The 18,493-nt window shown below is 43.1% G+C and overlaps 1 protein-coding gene across 2 annotated transcripts; it reads left to right on the top strand.

Annotated features, from left to right (window-relative positions):
* Positions 1 to 1,222: 1,222 nt before the first annotated feature.
* baz1b (bromodomain adjacent to zinc finger domain, 1B) lies at positions 1,223 to 15,615 on the top strand. 2 transcript variants are annotated; one of them, XM_020095032.2, is made up of 21 exons: positions 1,223 to 2,037; positions 3,484 to 3,600; positions 4,422 to 4,566; positions 4,996 to 5,188; positions 5,279 to 5,400; positions 5,595 to 5,792; positions 5,879 to 6,064; positions 6,173 to 7,478; positions 7,719 to 7,874; positions 8,053 to 8,191; positions 8,285 to 8,418; positions 8,607 to 8,730; positions 8,841 to 8,939; positions 9,224 to 9,401; positions 9,650 to 9,835; positions 10,054 to 10,201; positions 10,602 to 10,749; positions 10,943 to 11,055; positions 11,781 to 11,920; positions 12,038 to 12,144; positions 12,318 to 15,615. In XM_020095032.2, exons 1-21 carry the CDS (start codon positions 1,919 to 1,921, stop codon positions 12,994 to 12,996), a joined length of 4,737 nt encoding a protein of 1,578 aa, XP_019950591.1. In that variant the 5' UTR covers positions 1,223 to 1,918; the 3' UTR covers positions 12,997 to 15,615. The 2 variants fall into 2 exon arrangements, with proteins under 2 accessions (XP_019950591.1, XP_019950589.1); XM_020095030.2 differs by having other exon boundaries at positions 8,285 to 8,448.
* Positions 15,616 to 18,493: the final 2,878 nt, after the last annotated feature.

Here is an 18,493-nt window from a genome sequence, read left to right as displayed (position 1 = left end):
CACATATTGCAGATGTTGTTAATATAAAAATGTAAACGATAATTGGAGATAATATATTCTCGACGTTGCCGGAGAATATTGCAAATATAGCACATTATATTAATATAAAACTGTTCATGATAATAATGGTGGTTATATTGTAACTACAGCACATGATAATGTAAGAGTGAATGATGAATATGAGCAATAATATTGTACATGTTGAAGAACAGTTTCTTTCTATATGCCATGACACTGATGACCAGGTAATCAGTCATGTATCATCTGGGACAATCCATGACAGAATAATCCTGTAACACAACATTCACTGTTCCTACAAACTATATTAGTTTAAAACTCATATTACGCACATGCACGTAGTGTACATAGTACTACTCTGTGGCCATCAGGTTCCTAAACTTGCAGTCAACTCATGACTAACAACCCTCTGCACATCTTTTTCCTGCCTGTTTGCACTTTATTTTGAAAAATGTGAACTGATACACACATGTGCAATAACTACTCACACACAGTCCATACAGTTTAAGTTTTTACACACCTTTAAATGTATATAGTCTTAGTTTTGTATTGTATTTGACTTTTTTTAGTGCCTATTTTTACCTTGCTTTTATTTTTATTTTAATTTAACTGTTGCACTGCTGAGCTGACCGGTTTCTTCTTGTCCAACACCTTTCATTGTAATGTTGACCCTGTGTTAACAGCACATGACAAATGAAACTTGAAACGTGAACTACTGTATATAAAGTATCATATGACGCAGCTCACATAATGTTTATTCAGTATCATCAACTGTCCCACACTTTTTTCTTGATGGTCAACTTGTATGAAGATATTTACCCCACAGGCATGGATATAATCGTACATAACACATAATAGTACATAATGTACATAATAGTCATATGTTTGTTTAACTGTCTCACCTCTGTTTTTGTGTATTGACATGTGTTCCTCCCTCGACAGTGTAACTGGTCCTCTGTCTACACACAGTGGGAACCAGTAGAGAACTAAACTCTGTGCAGGAACACACTTGATCATTAAATGTGAACACGTTGATCTAGAATCAGCAGCTGACCTCTGTTATATGAGCTGTGGGCGCGGCTTGTGCGATGAGGGCTGTGCTTGTCTAACAATAGACAGGCCACTCCAGCCAATCACAGAACGCGTGGGACCGACTGGCTGAGGACGCTTCAATGAGGAAACCAATGAGCGTCGAGAGGAGGCGGGGCTTGTGTGCGACGCCGCTTGCTGCCGGGGAAACGGAGCGAGAGGAGGGTGTTGGGAATCGAGCCGGTGCACTAGAAACTCCCGCCATTTCGACAAGGAATTAACCTCTTGATTGATCAAGGCTTCTTTTCTGTTTTTTTCGCAACACGGGCTAACGCTGGTATCTGACAGGGAGACAGCCCCGACACAGCGAACAAGCAGCGGGGTTACCGGTGGAAGGACAGCGGGCCTGGTTTGCACACACTTGGGACTGAACAGCGCGCCAGACCTCCTGCCGAGCGCAGCTTCGGCTGTTGCCGCGAGTTTGATTTTGGTTTGGTTTTTACATCCCTTCCTGTAAACCCGGAGCTTAAAGTTCACCAACTATCTCCCGAGGCAAGTCCAGCGAGCTGTTTACTTCCCAGACAAAGCGTGGAGACCAGCGTGACGCCGCTCCTGAAGGAGAGAAGAACGATGCAATGAGGCGACTGGCACTGTTATTGTTTTGCAACGAGATAGCGATCCAGCCTGCTAGCTAGGCAGCTAGCTGCTACACGTTGGGTGCCGGGCCTGCCGGCGGTAACGTGAGCCGCGCTAACGTGACTCGGGACGTTTGGATACATGCTGAGGGCAAATTATTTTTATATTATTGTACTAAATCGTTGCTAGAAGATCTGGTTTTAACGTCTGCAATCGTGTCATCTGTGATTTTGAAATGGCACCGCTTTTGGGCCGGAAACCTTACCCGCTGGCTAAGCCGCTAGCCGAGCCACCAGGCCCGGGAGAGGAGGTCTACATCATCGAGCACAGCAAGGAGGCCTTCAGGAACAAAGAGTATCCTTTTGACATGGTGTTGATGCTCAGTCTCGACGTTGCCGGATTCAGTCGACATGTGCTATGGCTGAATTTGTCTGCCTGGATAAACTAACCTCTACATACTTACATAGGCCAGGTTATAGGAGAAGCTAACAAAGCTAATTTATTATCACCATATCTCTTTAACGTTTCCCCGCGTGTGCTCACTGAACACTGGGTGACAAGCTCTGCTAGCTAACGCACGTCTTTGCTAATGTACCCGTCGTAGCTAGCTATCTCACAATGGCAGAGGGACACATTTTAAGCGACTTTTGTTCAGTTCACATGTTTAATTAACTACACAGAGTTACTGTGGACGGCCGTCCTTTCACTTTCAGTCTCGACGGCCCCGCTGTCAGTAATCACTTATAGCTAGCACAGTTAGCTAGCAAGCCGCTAACACCAGGTTTCCAATTATGTCACAAAAGCCCATCGCCTGCTCTCACGGGCTGGAGCTAGCTGCGCACGTTAGCTTACAGGCGCCAGCAGCCGGCACGTTTGTGGTTTTTGAGTTTGGACAAGTGAGGACATCAGCTGACTGGCGCCCAGTGACTAGTTTAAAACAGGTTTTGTAGCTTGGCTTGTTCAAGTGTGTTAATGGTGAGGCGACTTTACTCGCTCGTTTGTTAAGAGATGTTTATTTTGAAACGTGAAACAGCCCGCAAGAAGTTAAAGCTAGCAGCGACAGCTCAAAGAGCCACACGTTGAGTTAAAGTAGTTTTAACGACAATTTAAGTTAGCATAGCTTGTAGCATGTTGGTATTCATGTGGTGACGGTTATTTTAATCGAACAGCTGCTCATGTGACAGTAACATTAAGATCTATCTTCAGTGTTTATAGAACTGGCCAGCTCCTACTGTCTTGAATGTCTCTCACTTTACTCTACTTTTTTTCACAGTCTAACTATTTACTCACATCAACCCAACTCATAGAAGTGTTCGCTGTTGTTTTGGCCTAAATTGATTCCTTAATTATTATTCTTAAATTAGTCAGGACCATTTCCCATCATCCCATATATTCCCAGCTTTGCATTGATTATTACATCATAAGTGCTTTTCTAGTCTTGAAGACCATCCAAAGCTTATCTCTTATCACACATCACTCATACACGACCATCAAGCAATTTTGGGGTTTGGTGTCTTGCTCAAGCACACTTCAGCATGCATGAGACTGCGATCAAATCACAGACCCTCTGTTAGTGGACCACCTGCTCTATCTCTTAAGCCAAAGCAGCCCTTATTCCTTATACTTTGTTATTAAGCCAGATGCCCTTGGTCCCAGCCCCATATTAACTGTCAACAGCAGTGTCACAAATTTGTCAGCACCTGCATGTGTTGCTTGTCATCATGAGAATGCGAATGGGTTAACAGTGTGCAATTGTTTACATGTGATTGTTAAAGTTTACCTTGACAAAAATGACTACAGTGAGTACGAGGCACGCTTAGAGAGGTACAGTGAGCGTATCTGGACATGTAAGAGCACTGGAAGCAGCCAGCTGACCCACAAAGAAGCATGGGAGGAGGAACAAGAAGTCACCGAACTGTGAGTATAACACTAAGCGTTAACATGTTCACAGCTCCATCCAGCTATCGGTTATTTGCTAGTAATTTAGGTGCACTTGCACTAACATATACATTTGCTTCTTTTGCTGAATCTTGTTAGTATTATGAAGAGAGACATTATAAAAGAGACATTATCCCAGAGTCAAGGTCACAAGGCTTGCTGCTTTGCTTTGATTGGATAAATCTGGTGCTCCTCCTCCTATTCTATTTAGAGGGTGTGTGATTGAGTCATCCTTGAATCTACAATGTCCTGGTGAGAGTTTACTTATTCTGATGTGCAAAAGGTAGACATTTAGACAGAATATTAAACTAACATAAATTCACTCATTACCAGCTAGTTGTACTTATACTGTACTGTATATGTGCTGTCAGGAAAAGGAAGGTGACCTAAACCATATAGGAGAACCAAAGAGATATCACAGCAAAGGCGGGGCAGAGCAGTGCTCAGCTGCCCAGATCCAAGTCACCCAGGATCACAAGATGCATTTAAGCCCTGTTTAATAATATCAGCTCCCCCTGCTGGCCACTCTCAGCCCTTTGTTGTCCTGTAATGTAATGCTATGGTCCCCGAAAGAAGTGTTTCCATGAATAGAGCTCATCATACCCATGACCAAATCCAATGTATGTCCAACATGGCTAAACTCTTGGTAGAGAAGCTTGTTTTTAATTCATGTCAGAACATTAAAACCAGTTTCTAACTTTATATCTGAGAGACACAAAACAATAAGAATGCAAAAGTTGTATTATACTCTGGTTTAATTTACTTTTTTGTACTAATTGCTCTTCATGCTCTGTGTGAAGGCTTCAGGAAGAATATCCCCAGTGGTTTGAGAGGCCTGTCCTGGAGATGGTCCACCACAACACTGTGTCTTTAGACAAACTGGTGGAAATGGCCTGGGTTGAAATCCTTACCAAGTATGCTGTGGATGAGGAGTGCGACTTCCTGGTTAGTTCGACTTCTCACATTTCCAAACGTGTCTCTTATGTACAGCTGTTACATAACTTTGTATTTGGATCCTGTAATGTCTTCTACAGGAATCACACCCATAGCATTAGCAGTCTGTTAACATATTGCATTCACTGAACTGCTGCCGGCATTTTCTTTAGAGAATCATAAAACTTTTCCTTCCATTTAGCCATACCAAATAATAATCATTTGTAGCTGACCATGTCCCAAAGAACACAGTATGGTTTTGTATTTATATCGTCCTTCACTGGCAGTAATTTGTTCCTGTTGCTTTCACCCAATTATAAAAACACTGCAGACTCTGTGCTAAAAAATTTAATGCAATAGACAAAACTGCCTGAAGTCTTAATGAAACCTATTGATAGGATAGTGGTAAGCATGAATTTGATTGGATTCTTTTTTCTTTAGGTTGGTAAGGACAAAAGTTTGCAAGTGAAGGTGGTGAAGATCCACCCCCTAGAAAACCCGGAGGGGGAGGCGGGGGAGAAGAAGCTTGAAGGTGCCTGTGACTCTCCATCCAGCGACAAGGAGAATGCAAGTCAGGAGAACCAGAGGAAGGAGCCTTCTCCCAGAGAGGACGACAACAGGAGGGAAAGTCTCAGTGAGTCCAAATTTGTACAGTTACAATCAGAGTTTTAGGCTTTCTTTTTTAAAATCTTTTTTTAAATAACAATGCTTTGCTTCTTATCAGGTGACAGAGCAAGACGTTCTCCAAGGAAACTTCCCACTGCCATGAAGGAGGAGAAGAAGAGGTGGGTTATGCCCAAATTCCTTCCTCACAAGTACGACGTGAAGCTCATCAGTGAGGATAAGGTTTGTATCCTGTCTTCAGCAGTCATCAAATGTTTAGCTGCATTTTCTCATAGTCTCATCTTGTTGTTGTGTATTACTCTTTGGTGTTTTTCGGCACTACAACTGATGAAGATTATCTCTGGAAAAAATTGATCTTTTGAGGATTGTTCATTCTTGATTAAAAAGAGAATTTAATCCTTTCACTCCTGCTATAGGTGATCAGTGATGTCCCTGCAGACAGTCTTTATAGAACGGAGCGCCCTCCAACAAAGGAGATCATGCGCTACTTCATCAGGCACTATGCACTGAGGCTGGGCATGGGTGAGAGTGCTCCTTGGGTGGTCGAGGATGAGCTGGTGAAAAAGTTTAACCTGCCAAGCAAATTCAGTGACTTTCTCCTTGATCCACACAAGGTAATTCACCTATGGCCTTTTCCTGCATGTCACTGTTTTGAAAACTTTTGTATGTTTATGGCTCGCGCTCTTTTGTTTCGCTACAGTTTTTAGCAGAGAATCCCTCCGCGAAGCGTAAGAGCTTGTCATCTCCAGAGGGTAAACCTAGCAAGAGGCTCAAGACTTCTGAAACACCAGGAGAAGATTCAGGAAACGAGACAGGGGAGAAGAAAAGGAAAAAGAAAGATGCTTTGGGCATGCCCCTTAGTCCCACCATCTGGGGCCACATGCAGGTTAGTTGTCTTCTAGGCACAAAGTCCTGTAAAAATATTGCTCAATGATTAGGGGGTGTCCCTAAAAGTTCAGTGTTGATAAATGAGGTCATGTTGTCTGTATTTCAGAAAATAAAAATGAATGGTTCACCGCTGAAGGTAAAGAACGGAACAGGAAGTCCGAAGAAAGGAGAAGGTAAAGGCTCTGCACCCTCTACTCCCAAATCAGGCAGAAAGTCTGGGGACAAAAAAGAAGGAAAGAAAACCGGAAAGAGTGTGCTCAAAGCTTCTAAAAAGGACGGCAAAGCTGGTGCCAAGACACCGAAGATGAAACAGATGACTCTGCTGCATCTGGCTAAGAGCACCTCTGCAGGGAGCCCGAAGAAGAGGGTCCGAAGCACTGGCATGGGTACACCTAAACTGGGGAAGCCACTGCCCCCCATGGCTCTCCACCTCCTCCGTTACTATAAAGAGAATAAGGGAAAAGATGACAAAAAAAATTCCCTCTCCTCTCTCATCTCCAAGGCTGCAAAGACCTTATCCCCAGATGATCGCGGCCGCCTGCCGGAGGAGCTCAAGGAGCTTGTGCAGAAACGCTGGGAGCTTCTGGAGCAAAAGAAACGCTGGGCAGCCATGAGCGAAGAGGAAAAGCAGGAAGAGATGAAGAAGCGGCGCGAGGAACTCAAAGAAAAACTGCGGGAAAAGGCTAAGGAGAGACGGGAGAAGGAGATGCTGGTCCGCCGTGAACAATCACGTAGATATGAGGACCACGAGATTGACGGCGGCAAAACTCTGCCAGCGTTCAAGCTTGTAGACATGCCTGAGGGTTTGCCCAACACCCTGTTTGGTGATGTGGCCATGGTTGTGGACTTCCTCAACTGCTATGCAGGGCTTCTGATGCCGGATGATCAGTATCCCATCACCGCAGTGGCTCTGATGGAAGCGGTGGCTGGAGAGAGGTCCGGTTTCCTCTACCTGAACCGCGTGCTTGTTGTGCTGCTCCAAACGCTGCTGCAGGATGAGCTGGCAGAGGGCTACAGTGAGCTTGATATGCCATTATCTGAGATCCCTCTTACCATGCACTCTGTGTCTGAGCTGGCAAGGTTGTGTCTGCGCCCCTGTGACGCTCATGGTGAGGAAAGTGGCCAGGGCTCCGAGGACTCAGGGCCCATGGGGGGTTTTGATGATGTGGTGACCAGCGAGTTCCTGGAGAAGCTTGAGACAATCGAGGTGTTTGAGCTGGGCCCAGAAGAGAAGGTCAGCCTGCTGGTTGCACTTTGCCACCGCATTCTCATGACCTACTCGGTGGAAGACCATGTCGACGCAATGCAGCAGCGGTCGGCTGAGCTGTGGAAGGAGCGTCTGGCCATGCTGAAGGAGGTCAATGATCGCAAGAAGGCTGAGAAGAAGATGCGGAAGGAGATGGAAGGCAAAGGTAGGAGACCATCATCATAGAGCTTTAGCTGTAGTTGGAATCTAGCTGTGGAATAAATGAGAAGCCTTAATACTGACATTGCATGATTCCTCATTTAAATGCACAAAAAAGCTTATATACAATAGTACTCACAAAATATCATTAAAACTTCTAATGTCAGGGAGTCTTTTATTCCTAGCTCAAAAAATGTAAACACAAGTTGATACCAATACGTACAATACTTTTCTTTTGGTCTCAAAGGTGAAAAGAAAAGAGATGGTGTTCCTAAGAAGGAGGTAAAAAAGGAGGTAAAGGTGGAGCTGGAGCCAGAAGACATGATCAGCTCAGTGAAGAGCCGGCGACTGATGTCTATGCAGGCCAAGAAGGAGAAGGAGGAGATGGACAGGCAAAACAAAGGTAAACTTCAAAGCAGCGTGTAGACCAGTTATATATGTGCCCTTTTCAGAAATTACATTAAAAATGTGTTTGCCGATTTGTTCCATTGTTAGACCCATCCAAGACAGGACAGATTGTTGTAACTGTCTTTGTAAGTATACCTCACTCTTTATTTGTTACTGTGTTATCCTGACTCCAGAGCGCATGGAGAAAGAGGCTGAAGAGGAGCGGATGCGTAAACAGAGGGTTGCTTTAGAGAGAGCCTTCCAGGATGGTATCACCAAAGCCAGACTTGTCATGCGCAGGACGCCACTGGGCACAGACAGAAATCATAACAGGTGTTCACAGCAGTGTAATAGATTTTGTTCAGATCCAGATTTCAATAACTTCAGTCATTTTTAACCATATTTGATTTTCTTGTTTCTCTTCAGATACTGGCTTTTCTCAGATGTGGTTCCTGGTCTCTACGTTGAGAAAGGCTGGGTGCACGAAAGCATCGACTACAACTTCACCCCTCCTCCTGAAGAAAAACCAGCTGAGCCTGAAGTGGAAGAGGAGGAGGATGGTGAGTCAGCCTCTACTAATGAATCACAAGGTACAATATTTGAAGTTTCTTTTCTATCTCAATATTGGTGCAAGTTTCTCCTTGGTTTGCTGTTTTTTATATACATAGTTTAATAACTTGTTGCTTAGTCATAAACATATATATATGTCTTTGTGTGATATTTGAGATGTTAAATGTTTTTGTTGTAGGAACTGAAGGAACTGAAAAGGATGACGGCAGCATAGATGGTGCTATTAGTGAAGGAGCCCAGCAGGGGGCAGCACCTGACGTCTGTATAGAAACCACCATTCCCAATCAGGGACAGAATCTCTGGTAAGAGCTGAGTGTCTGTTTTCTCTTTCATTTGATTTATTTTACCCCTCTTTCCTCTTTTATGCTGTCATTGGCATTTTCTCACTTTTGTATCCTTTTTTTTAAACCAGGTTCATATGTGACAACACAGCTGAGCTTGAGGAGCTGGTGGAAAGTCTTCATTCTCAGGGGGTCAGAGAAAGTGAACTGAAGGCAAAGATACAAAACAGGTAAAAACATTGTCACTACAGGAGCAAAAGTGAAAGGAAACAAATTGAAAAAGCAATGACACAGACGAAGATGTCAAGATAGTTTGTTACCTGGCTGCTCCACCTCTCTCCTGAATAATGCTGCAGATTTGTTGCTGCTGTTAGGGCGTCTGTGAGAACCTCCCGCTTTGTCTGTCATGTGAAAGGCAAACTGCTGGTTTGCCATAGCCAATTCTCTGGATTTTACCCACGGGTGACATCTAAAAAAGGATTAAATGCTAAATATATCTCTCTTTCCTGTATAGGTATCAGGACATCATCCACTCCATCCATTTGACCCGCAAGGGCAAACTGGGCCTCAGGACTTGTGATGGCTTTGAAGAGCTGCTGAAATACCTGCGCAGCGACATCCAGGAGGTCGCTTCACGGCTCCAGAAGGGAGGTCTGGGATACTTGGATGACAACATAGACATTGAAGAACAGGTGATTGGTTTGTCTCATTTCAATGTGGGTATAGTTAAGATGTCAATTTGTCTACTACTCTTACTGATACTGCTTATAGATCCAGTGCTTTAACAGCACACTTGGTTCTTTTTCTTTTTTAAGAGAAAAACAGAAACAAATTATTTTTTCATGTACTGCATTTAAGTTTTTCTTGAGTTTCAAACTGCCACTGTGTAAACTTAAACCTGCAGCTGTAATTCATTATTTTGTTGATCTTCTGTACACAGTTGAAAGACACAGAAAGCTTGAAGGACTTTGGGGAGTGCATCATCACCATCCAGGCCTGTGTAATCAAAAAGTTCCTGCAGGGATTCATGGCCCCCAAGCAGAAAAAGAAGAAAAGGCAAGGAGGGGAAGAAAGCAGCAAGACTGAAGAGGTGGATGAGGAGAAGAGACTGGCAGAGGAGGCCAGGGTAAGAGAAGGAATTGAGTGTTTGTGTCTGTATCAAAGGTTAAATGACTAGTTTTATAATAAGGTTCATTACCATGTGTGTATATATATATATAAATATAAATATATATACAGTATATATATATATATATACATACACATATATACATATTAATATTTCTACATCACTGAGTATACATGTTGTCTGTTAAACGTGTTATGTTGACCTTTTCCTCATAGGTAGCAACAGCAGTAGAGAAGTGGAAGACGGCGATCAGAGAGGCCCAGACCTTTTCCCGCATGCACGTGCTGCTGGGAATGTTGGACGCTTGCATCAAGTGGGACATGTCTGCTGAGAACGCTCGCTGCAAAGTCTGTCGCAGGAAAGGTAATGACTGACCTCACCTGCCTTCTCTTACGTTCAGAATCTTACCCCACAGGTTTTGTTCTGTGCTTTCACTGTGCTGTACTAGCATTTGGCTAAAAACACAGTAATGTGACCTAGATTAGCAGCAGGCTCAGAGCAGAACAGACAAGTAGAGTGAGGCAGCTCAACATAAAGAGCTGGCAGCTCCACACCCATCAGGTGAACATGTAGTGACAATATGACAGTAAACACTCAGTTACTTGCACAGCAACATGGACACACAGGAAAAATATCCTTTTCAGGAAATTAAGACCAGGACAAGTGAAATAATGAAAATGTGGAAATACTGTGTAAAACAAAATGGATTTAAAAAAGATGCCTCTTCTTAAGCCATCTTTTGATTAATACTGATCTTGTCCAGGTGATGATGAGAAACTCATCCTCTGTGATGAGTGTAACAAGGCCTTCCACCTGTTCTGCCTGCGACCAGCACTTTACCGCATCCCTGCTGGAGAATGGCGTTGTCCTGCCTGCCAGCCCACTGTGGCCAGGCGAGGCTCTCGTTCAAGGTAACTGTCTGTCCTCACTATATTTGTTTTGGTCCGTCTGTTCTCCATCGTCCATACAAGATGTTGTATAACTCTGGGCTAATCCAAAGAGTAAATGAAGGAGTAATTATTCCTGAACAGTCAAATCTGCCTCTTTCTAACTACAGACCATCTTTATCAGTAAGATTTCAGAATGAAAATCTCTCTGTTGCAGGAACTATAACCAAGACACAGACGAAGAAGAGGATGAGGAGGAGTCTGAAGAGGAGGACTCTGAAGAGGAGGACTCTGAGGAGGAGAATGATTACAAAGCCATGGGTCACAGCTGTGAGTATCGAGCAGAGGAAATTAAATTCAGTTTTCACAATATTGTCTCATCATTGATGATCATTTAATCAGATTTAGAAAAGAATTCAAGCAGTTTCTCATATCAAACATTTGAGTGAAGTGATGGTGATGACCGAATGTTCCAGTCTATCAGGTTATCAGTGATATTTTATGTACCCTCTCTAAACTGGAGTCATCCTTGTGTCATGAATGAATCACACCTCTATAATAATAAATTAAGAAGATAAAGACAAGTCCCAGATTTTAAAGCCTGAGTTGGTTTTGTAGAACGTTGGTCCTTGGGGCTGAAGTTTGGGAATGAGAGGAATGCTGATGGGGAATTTGAGCCCCCGTCTCTATTGTCTGTGTGTTGTCATGTAGCAGCGCTCCAGTCTGGACGTTACTTTGAAGCCGCATCTCACTCTGATTTCACTCACAGTATGTGGCAGGACGATCCCCTCTGTCAGTTCCGGCCTCCACATAATTAAGAAGTTTAGTGCATTGAGGCCAAAAAGTTCAATAGAAGATGGCACTGCCCCAAGAACAGAATATTTCTCATTTACAGACTGTGATAGTTCACTGATGGTGTAGGACTCAATCCGTGGTGACCTTTGTTTGGTCCACTTTAAAATAACAACATATCTGAGTAAAGTTAAATGAGTGTGATTCCATCAGCAGAACTCTAGCTAGCTTTTCATTTCTTACCCCTTAATGTTTCTTTACAGTGAGACCAAGGAAGAAAAATAAGCAGTCCTCGTCTCGACAGAAACATTCAAAAAGCAAATCCAAGACACCGCCTTCTTCTAGTAGTCAGAGCAGCAAACAGAGGGCTGGCCCCAACAGCCCTGCAGACATTGATGAACTGGTAAGTTACCACAACAACACTCAACTACCATTTGTTGTCATGTTTTCTTTTGAGAGCATAGAATAATTTTTAGTTTTATATTATGGTTTAGTTATGTGTCATTTGTGTGTTCTACAGGTGCGACAGAGTTCCCAGTCAGGTGTTCGGAGGCAGGCGCTGGAGCTGGAGAGGTGCGAGGAAATCCTCAAGAAACTGACAAAATTCCGCTACAGCTGGCCTTTCAGGTGAGCAACAAATATTCTGTCGTCCTCAGGTTTGCTATAACGAACGACAATAATCCTTCAGTGGTTGTTGTAGGGAATCGATATGTCCTATTATCTGAATGACTGAGGAAAGCTCAGCTATTATGATCCTCTGGGTTTAGTCTAACTGTGCTCATGCTCTGCTCCTCTTTCAGAGAGCCTGTGTCCTCAGAGGAGGCAGAGGACTACTTGGACATCATCTCCCAGCCTATGGATTTCCAGACGATGCTGGGAAAGTTCAGCCAAGGGGCGTATCGTCACTGCAATGACTTCCTGGAAGACATGAAATTGGTCTTTTCCAACGCAGAGGAGTACAACCAGCAGGGCAGCACCGTGCTCTCCTGTATGGTAAAGACAGAGCAGAGCTTCACAGAGCTGCTCCAAAAGCTGCTGCCTGGCCTCAGCTACCTCCGCCGCCGCTCACGCAAACGCATCAACCAAGCTCCTGCATCATCAGAGGAAGACGAAGATGAAGAAGAGGAGGAGGAAGAAGAGGAGGATGAAGAGCAGGAAGAGGAAGAAGAGGATCAGGAAGAGGAGCCAAAGAAGAAGATGCAGAATGGCAAATCGAACAGGAAGAAGCCCAGAAACAGTCGAGGACAGAGGGATGAGGAAAGCGAGAGCGAGGAGGAGGACGATGACAACGGCAGGAGGAGAAGTAAGCGGTCCTCTGCCACCTCAGGCAGGAAGGATTACAGGGAGCAGGACAGCGATGGCGAGCGGGACACACGGAGAACTCGTCAGCGGGGGGGCCGGGGCGACGCTGCGGGGGCGAGCAGCGACGAGGAGCGACCCAGCCAGCAGCGACATTCCAAAAGGCAGAAACGCTCGTGAAGTCCAGGGTGATTTTTGTCGTCTTCTTTGCTTTAGAAAAAAAAAAAAGTATGTCCCGCTCTAGACACCCCCCCTCCATCTTCTCCTCCCACAGCCAGCGGGGCTCAATCCTCAGAAGGACGTTTTTTGTCTTCACAAATTTTTGTTCATATTTTTGAATGACGACAAGAAAACTGATTTATATTTGTAATGTTTAATATTGGTGATGTTTTTGTTCAACCAAGAAAAGAGATGATGGAGATGTTTTTATAGCTCTTAAGACTATCTGATTTGACCTCACACTTCTTTTTTTACTCCCCATACACCAGGACAGTGTAATCAGACCTTCATTCATAGGCTGCATCCACTGTACTACGTTTTCACTAAATGCATCATCACTGCTACAGATGCGCCTGGCGTCCACACTACTCAGGAGTTTTAGAGCTGCTTACACCGAGAAGTTTTAGTTTGAAAACTCTGGCGCTGCATTTCATCTGGACGGGCAGAAACAGGGATATAATTGGAAACGATGACGAAGACACTCACTACCACTTGTTGATTGTTTTTTTTCAGTCATGGCATAGCCTTCGCTGATTCGTCTCCTATGACATGACCCGCTTCCGGAAGAAAACAAACCGGCATTAGCCTACCTGTGTGCGACCAGTGTAGAACAATTACAATCATTGCTGACCCTGTCACAGGTAACAGCTGTTGTGCAGCTTAATTCTGCATTTAACAATAATACAACTGCTTACATGCGTAGGAGACAAGCTTTTATTCGAGGAAACCGTGACCTCTCCTGTGTCCAGCAGCACGTGGATGCCCAGTGTACGTGAGTGGTCATGTAATATGCATTTTAGTATGCGGTGTTAGTATGGACGGAATTAAAACTGATTCGGAGCCAAAATGCTCATGTGGACACAGATCGTTTTAGTTTGAAAACGTATTGGATGTAGCCATAGTCCAGTTGTAAAATGTTTGTCACACTCACATCCCTCTACATGTCAGTGTGTTTCACTCACCAACAGTGTTTCTCGTTTAAAGAGACGTTGTTGACGTAGCTAAATCCCTCTTTCTTGGCTTAGAAACATTACTGACGTCTTCAGTCAACGACTAATTATCTTGCCACCAAGATCATCTTTGGACAAATGCAAGTGTATAGATAAACATGGTAGACATTACTAGTTGTAGTAGTTATTTTCTAAAACAGACTCATGTTCAAAATCTACGTCGAGGCTGCAGGTAGTCACATCACTTTAATGCTAAAAATAGAAAAAAAATCTCCCCAGCTCTTTGTGCCAAGATAGTTGGGGTTTTTGTTAAAAAAGTGGGACCCGACTCTGGAGTTTTTCTCTTGGTGCGTAGAGCGGACCAGCCTTTTCGTCCTCTGTAGTGCCCTTCCACTTAAAAAAAAGAACCGGTACCTCAATGCTCCGTCACTTTGCACTCCTCATGTGTAAAGTGCACCTATTATGCCAGCAGCTGCAGGACCAGACTTTATTAAAATTTTGTGCATTAACATTTGTAAACAGTGTTTAAAACAACAAATGTGATGTTTGTTAAGAAAATGGGCATTTTTTGAATATTTGATATTTTTTGCACATTTTATTTGGTATTGTAAATGATAAACTTGTTGATCTTAGTCACATCCAGTAAAAAGTGCCAGGTGTAACCGCGGCTCTCCTTGTCGATACAGAGAACACTTCAGAGTTATTGTACTTTTTGTTGTCGCAGCAGAAGCTGTCACGTGCTTGTACATTGTGTGACGAACACCTAAATGACCCCATATCGTTCCTTCATGTGGAATAAGTAACAATCTGAACGGGTTCAAGCAGCTCCATAGAGGTAAATGAAGTGTTATCAGTATGTCCTGGTTCAGTCACCAGGTGGTGCTGTCCTCCTACTCTTTGTCCCAGCTTCATCTACCCTCAGTGATGCTGCTGTGTCACCTGACTGCCACTGTGCTAGTGCTCGTTTATTTTGACTCCTCAGCTTGTTTGCTTTTATTGTTGAATCAGACAAAAGTCACTGAAGTTAGTGTGTGTCTGCGGCGAGGCTGCCAGCAGATTGATAAGGCAGTGGTTGGTTTCCCCTCGTCTGTCTGTACTGTACTGTGCTGTTCTCATGTGTTTATCTAGTGCTGTTATCATCCAGACTTCACTGATTTCCTGATTTTATTTGCCCACTGATTGCTCCCCTTCCTATTTGTTTAAGTTCAGCTTTGCTCATGACACGATTAACAATTGATGATTGTTTGACATTTCAACGAACAAAAAGGTGACTGCCCCCCTCTCTCTTAAAACGAGACCTGACTGTAAATGCTTTCTTAATTCTTGGAGGAACTGCTAAAGTCTTTTACACTTCCTTTTTTATATATATATTTATAGTCTCTAAAGTTGGGTTTGGGCAGTTTCGGAGGATTTACAATGTAAAGAATTTCCAATAAAGGCTATGGACGAAGACCGTAGTTCTCCCTGTTTTATTTTGTGTTGTGCTGACGAGCATCCGCAGGTCAGACGAAGACGAGACATCACTGCCATCTGTAAAAACTTGTGAAAGACAATGAACAGGGAGGAAAACGGGCTCTCAGTGACCACCAAGCGATGTCTAATTTTGCTTTTTAATAAAATATCAAACAGATTTCTGTCTGGAGTTGAGTCTTTTCTCTGGAACATCTGCATCACACAAACCAAAGCGCTCATTGCAAAAGATAAAGTCGAGGAAGATGAGCAGCCTCGACTGAAACTTCCAAAAAACGTTAAGTGGAAAAGGTTTGTGGTTGAGAAAGGATGTAATTACACAACCTGGACTAAATTGATCCAATTCTTATTAATTTTCTTTCTGACTAAGGTGCCACTTTTTTTTCTTGTCAAGTTTGCACAAGACAATGTCAAAAAGACCAATTCTAGTTTGGCCAGTAGAAACCAGTGGACACAAGTGGCACCAGATATTTACACAAGGTCATTAAAGTGTCTAGACAGCCACTGAATGTGGTTTCTAAGGTTGTTTATGGACCAAAATAATGATTTCACTGAACTCAGTAGTTGGAGCCAGTTTCTCAGGGAGCTCTCTCCACAAAAATGTGCCTGAACAGGTAGTGGGCGGCAGCAGCAGAGATCCCCAGTGCCTGACAAACACTGAGATGGAAGCGCAAGGTTATGATGTATGGAGCAGAGGAGAGAGCAAGGAGGACAGTGGGATCTCGTGAAATATCTCGCAGGGAGGTGCTGACAGCTTGTGAGCCGTCTGTAATTTGGCAACAGGTGTAGGAGCTAAGATGGATCAGAGGAAAGGTCAAAGATGAGGAGAGTCAGTGGAAACATAGCACTTCATTAGTGACCGTTCACACACGGCGGCAGCTGAATTCAGATGCAATAAAGCTAAAATCATGGTTCACTTTGTACTGTCCTTTAATACATTTTAATTTATCTTAGACTATAGGTAATTACCAACACTAAGAGGGTAGGGGTCCGGAAAGAGCCCATTCAATTTTAGTGCACATTCAAATCTAGATCCAGCCATCTTTTTCCCTTTAACATTTCGAGAAAGGGCCTTTTTTGTTATTTTTGTTTCCTTCTCAGGGAATAATTCATGGGTCTTCATAAACAAAACAACAAGCATTATTAGGGGACTGGTATTTATGTAAGTTTATGTATTTGCTGTCTGCATGCTGTACTTCTTTATGTTTTGCTTTTTTTTGTTTGTTTATCATTGCAAAAATGTGCAGGTCCACGATCTTAACCCAGAAAAGACTTTAGAGGACATAAGATTGATAATTGGCCCTAAAGCATCGGAGACAAATCCGAGATTTATGTCTGTTGTGTTGATATAAAGGCTTCACACACACAAGACAGATTTCATGGGGTTCATAAAGCTTAAAATCCACATTTTCAGCATATAGACAGTCAGCTTTACTACATGTTTTAGTCTGTTGATAACTTATTTTAAGAAGTTGATCTCAATGGAAATAAGAATCTGTCTTAACGTGGATATATATATATATATGTTGTTTTTTAAATATAACTTTATCCCTTCACTTAACAACAGAAAAGTACTGATTTACTATAACTTGAATATCTAGTGAAAGTTTTTCAAAAGTAGAGTTTAGTGAACTGGTCTTTAATTCACTTTTAATGACCATCTGTTTGAATGTATTGTCTACATACCTGCCTATTTTTGTAAAAAGATCCATGAGCTTGACCCACAAGAAAATATGTTAGAGAACATAGTGAGATACAAGCTCCGAGGTGTTGGAGAGACATATATATTTTTGTCTGTGTTGTTGTTGATATTGAGGCTTCACGCTGACTCAGCCGCTGTGACAACCAGTTTTGGTCACTGACTGTTGTGGAAAACGCAGCCAAATACAACTGACTGTGCTTTGTTCCAAAATGGCCTCTGCATGGTTTGAATGAACTTCTGATGAACTGTGAGAAGTAAATCACTTCACTCTTAGGAGGTTTAGTCTCTTCAGCGTGAAAGAATTTGTTGTTAAATTGAATGAAATACAATACAGTCATGATAAGCTATAGTAACTGTGTGGAGGTTTGGTGGGTCTGTCAGGTTCTCTCCAGGCCCATGAGACTGAAGTATTGTTCACTCCTCACGCGGTGCATCCTACGCTCTGAAGCATAGCTGAGACCAGCATTAATCACTGGACTTGTACTCCCTGTTCAGGTCAAAGGAATCAACAGCTGTACATGTGGCTCTAGTCTGTAGCACAATAAAGCTCCTGAGGATTTACAGGTAGCAGGACTGGAAGGTGCAGAAACACTCCCTGTATCGTGAGTTCCAATTCTCTCTGTATCTTATTTATGGCCACGTTAGCATCATACACTCTTCCTATGGCCCCGTCAGTTGGCCCCATAGAGTGTATATAAAGATGGAGGACATGACAAATAGCCAAAAGTGGGGCCGAACCATCTTGATCTCCCCCTGGTGACTGGCTACAGTGAAAGGTCATAAATCCTGCCCCCTCCGTGTTAGTGGCTGTGACATAAAATCAAAGTTTTAGTAATTTTCCTGCTAAGTTTGGTTTTAATTTGATGCTTTCAAAACGGCGTAAAACAAAGGCTGACTCGTCATTGGTCAAGTTCGTGCATCAGCAGGACTAAAATACAGCCGCTCAGCACCACGATCACTTCTGCACAGACTCTTGCTCCAAGTGACATCAGAAGTGAATGGTTGGGACACTCATATGCTTGATATTTCGGATTCCTTTCTATAAAGGGGAGGAAGTGGAGATGTGTCATCAATTTTTAAAATACAGTCTGTGGTTCACATTGAACAACCATTGGTTGGATTGTCACTTGTCAGCAAACAGTTGCTCATTTGCTCATTCATCAGTTGTGCAGCATCATTATAATTAATTTAGTCATGTTTGTGGTCACCTGATTATTGTTAATTTCCACTTTGTGTATTTGCTCTATATTTTCACTCTTAGTTTTTGGTCTGCACCAATTCCACAAGGAAATGTATCGCTCCTAAGTGGTTAAATGCTCTGTTATGTTCATCAGCT

This window comes from Paralichthys olivaceus, chromosome 11 (assembly GCF_024713975.1).
Source record: "Paralichthys olivaceus isolate ysfri-2021 chromosome 11, ASM2471397v2, whole genome shotgun sequence".
Lineage (NCBI taxonomy): Eukaryota > Metazoa > Chordata > Actinopteri > Pleuronectiformes > Paralichthyidae > Paralichthys > Paralichthys olivaceus.
Note: the sequence above shows the minus strand (reverse complement) of the source record. Positions and strands in the feature narration are given on the sequence as shown.

What these genes read in the sequence shown, in the direction of transcription:
- baz1b (XM_020095030.2), top strand. Translation starts at nt 1,919, where the DNA reads ATGGCACCGCTTTTGGGCCGGAAACCTTACCCGCTGGCTAAGCCGCTA. An exon ending in GAACAAGAAGTCACCGAACT is followed by an intron (nt 3,601 to 4,421) that starts GTGAGTATAACA and finishes CTCTGTGTGAAG; the next exon opens with GCTTCAGGAAGAATATCCCC. An exon ending in ATGAGGAGTGCGACTTCCTG is followed by an intron (nt 4,567 to 4,995) that starts GTTAGTTCGACT and finishes TTTTTTCTTTAG; the next exon opens with GTTGGTAAGGACAAAAGTTT.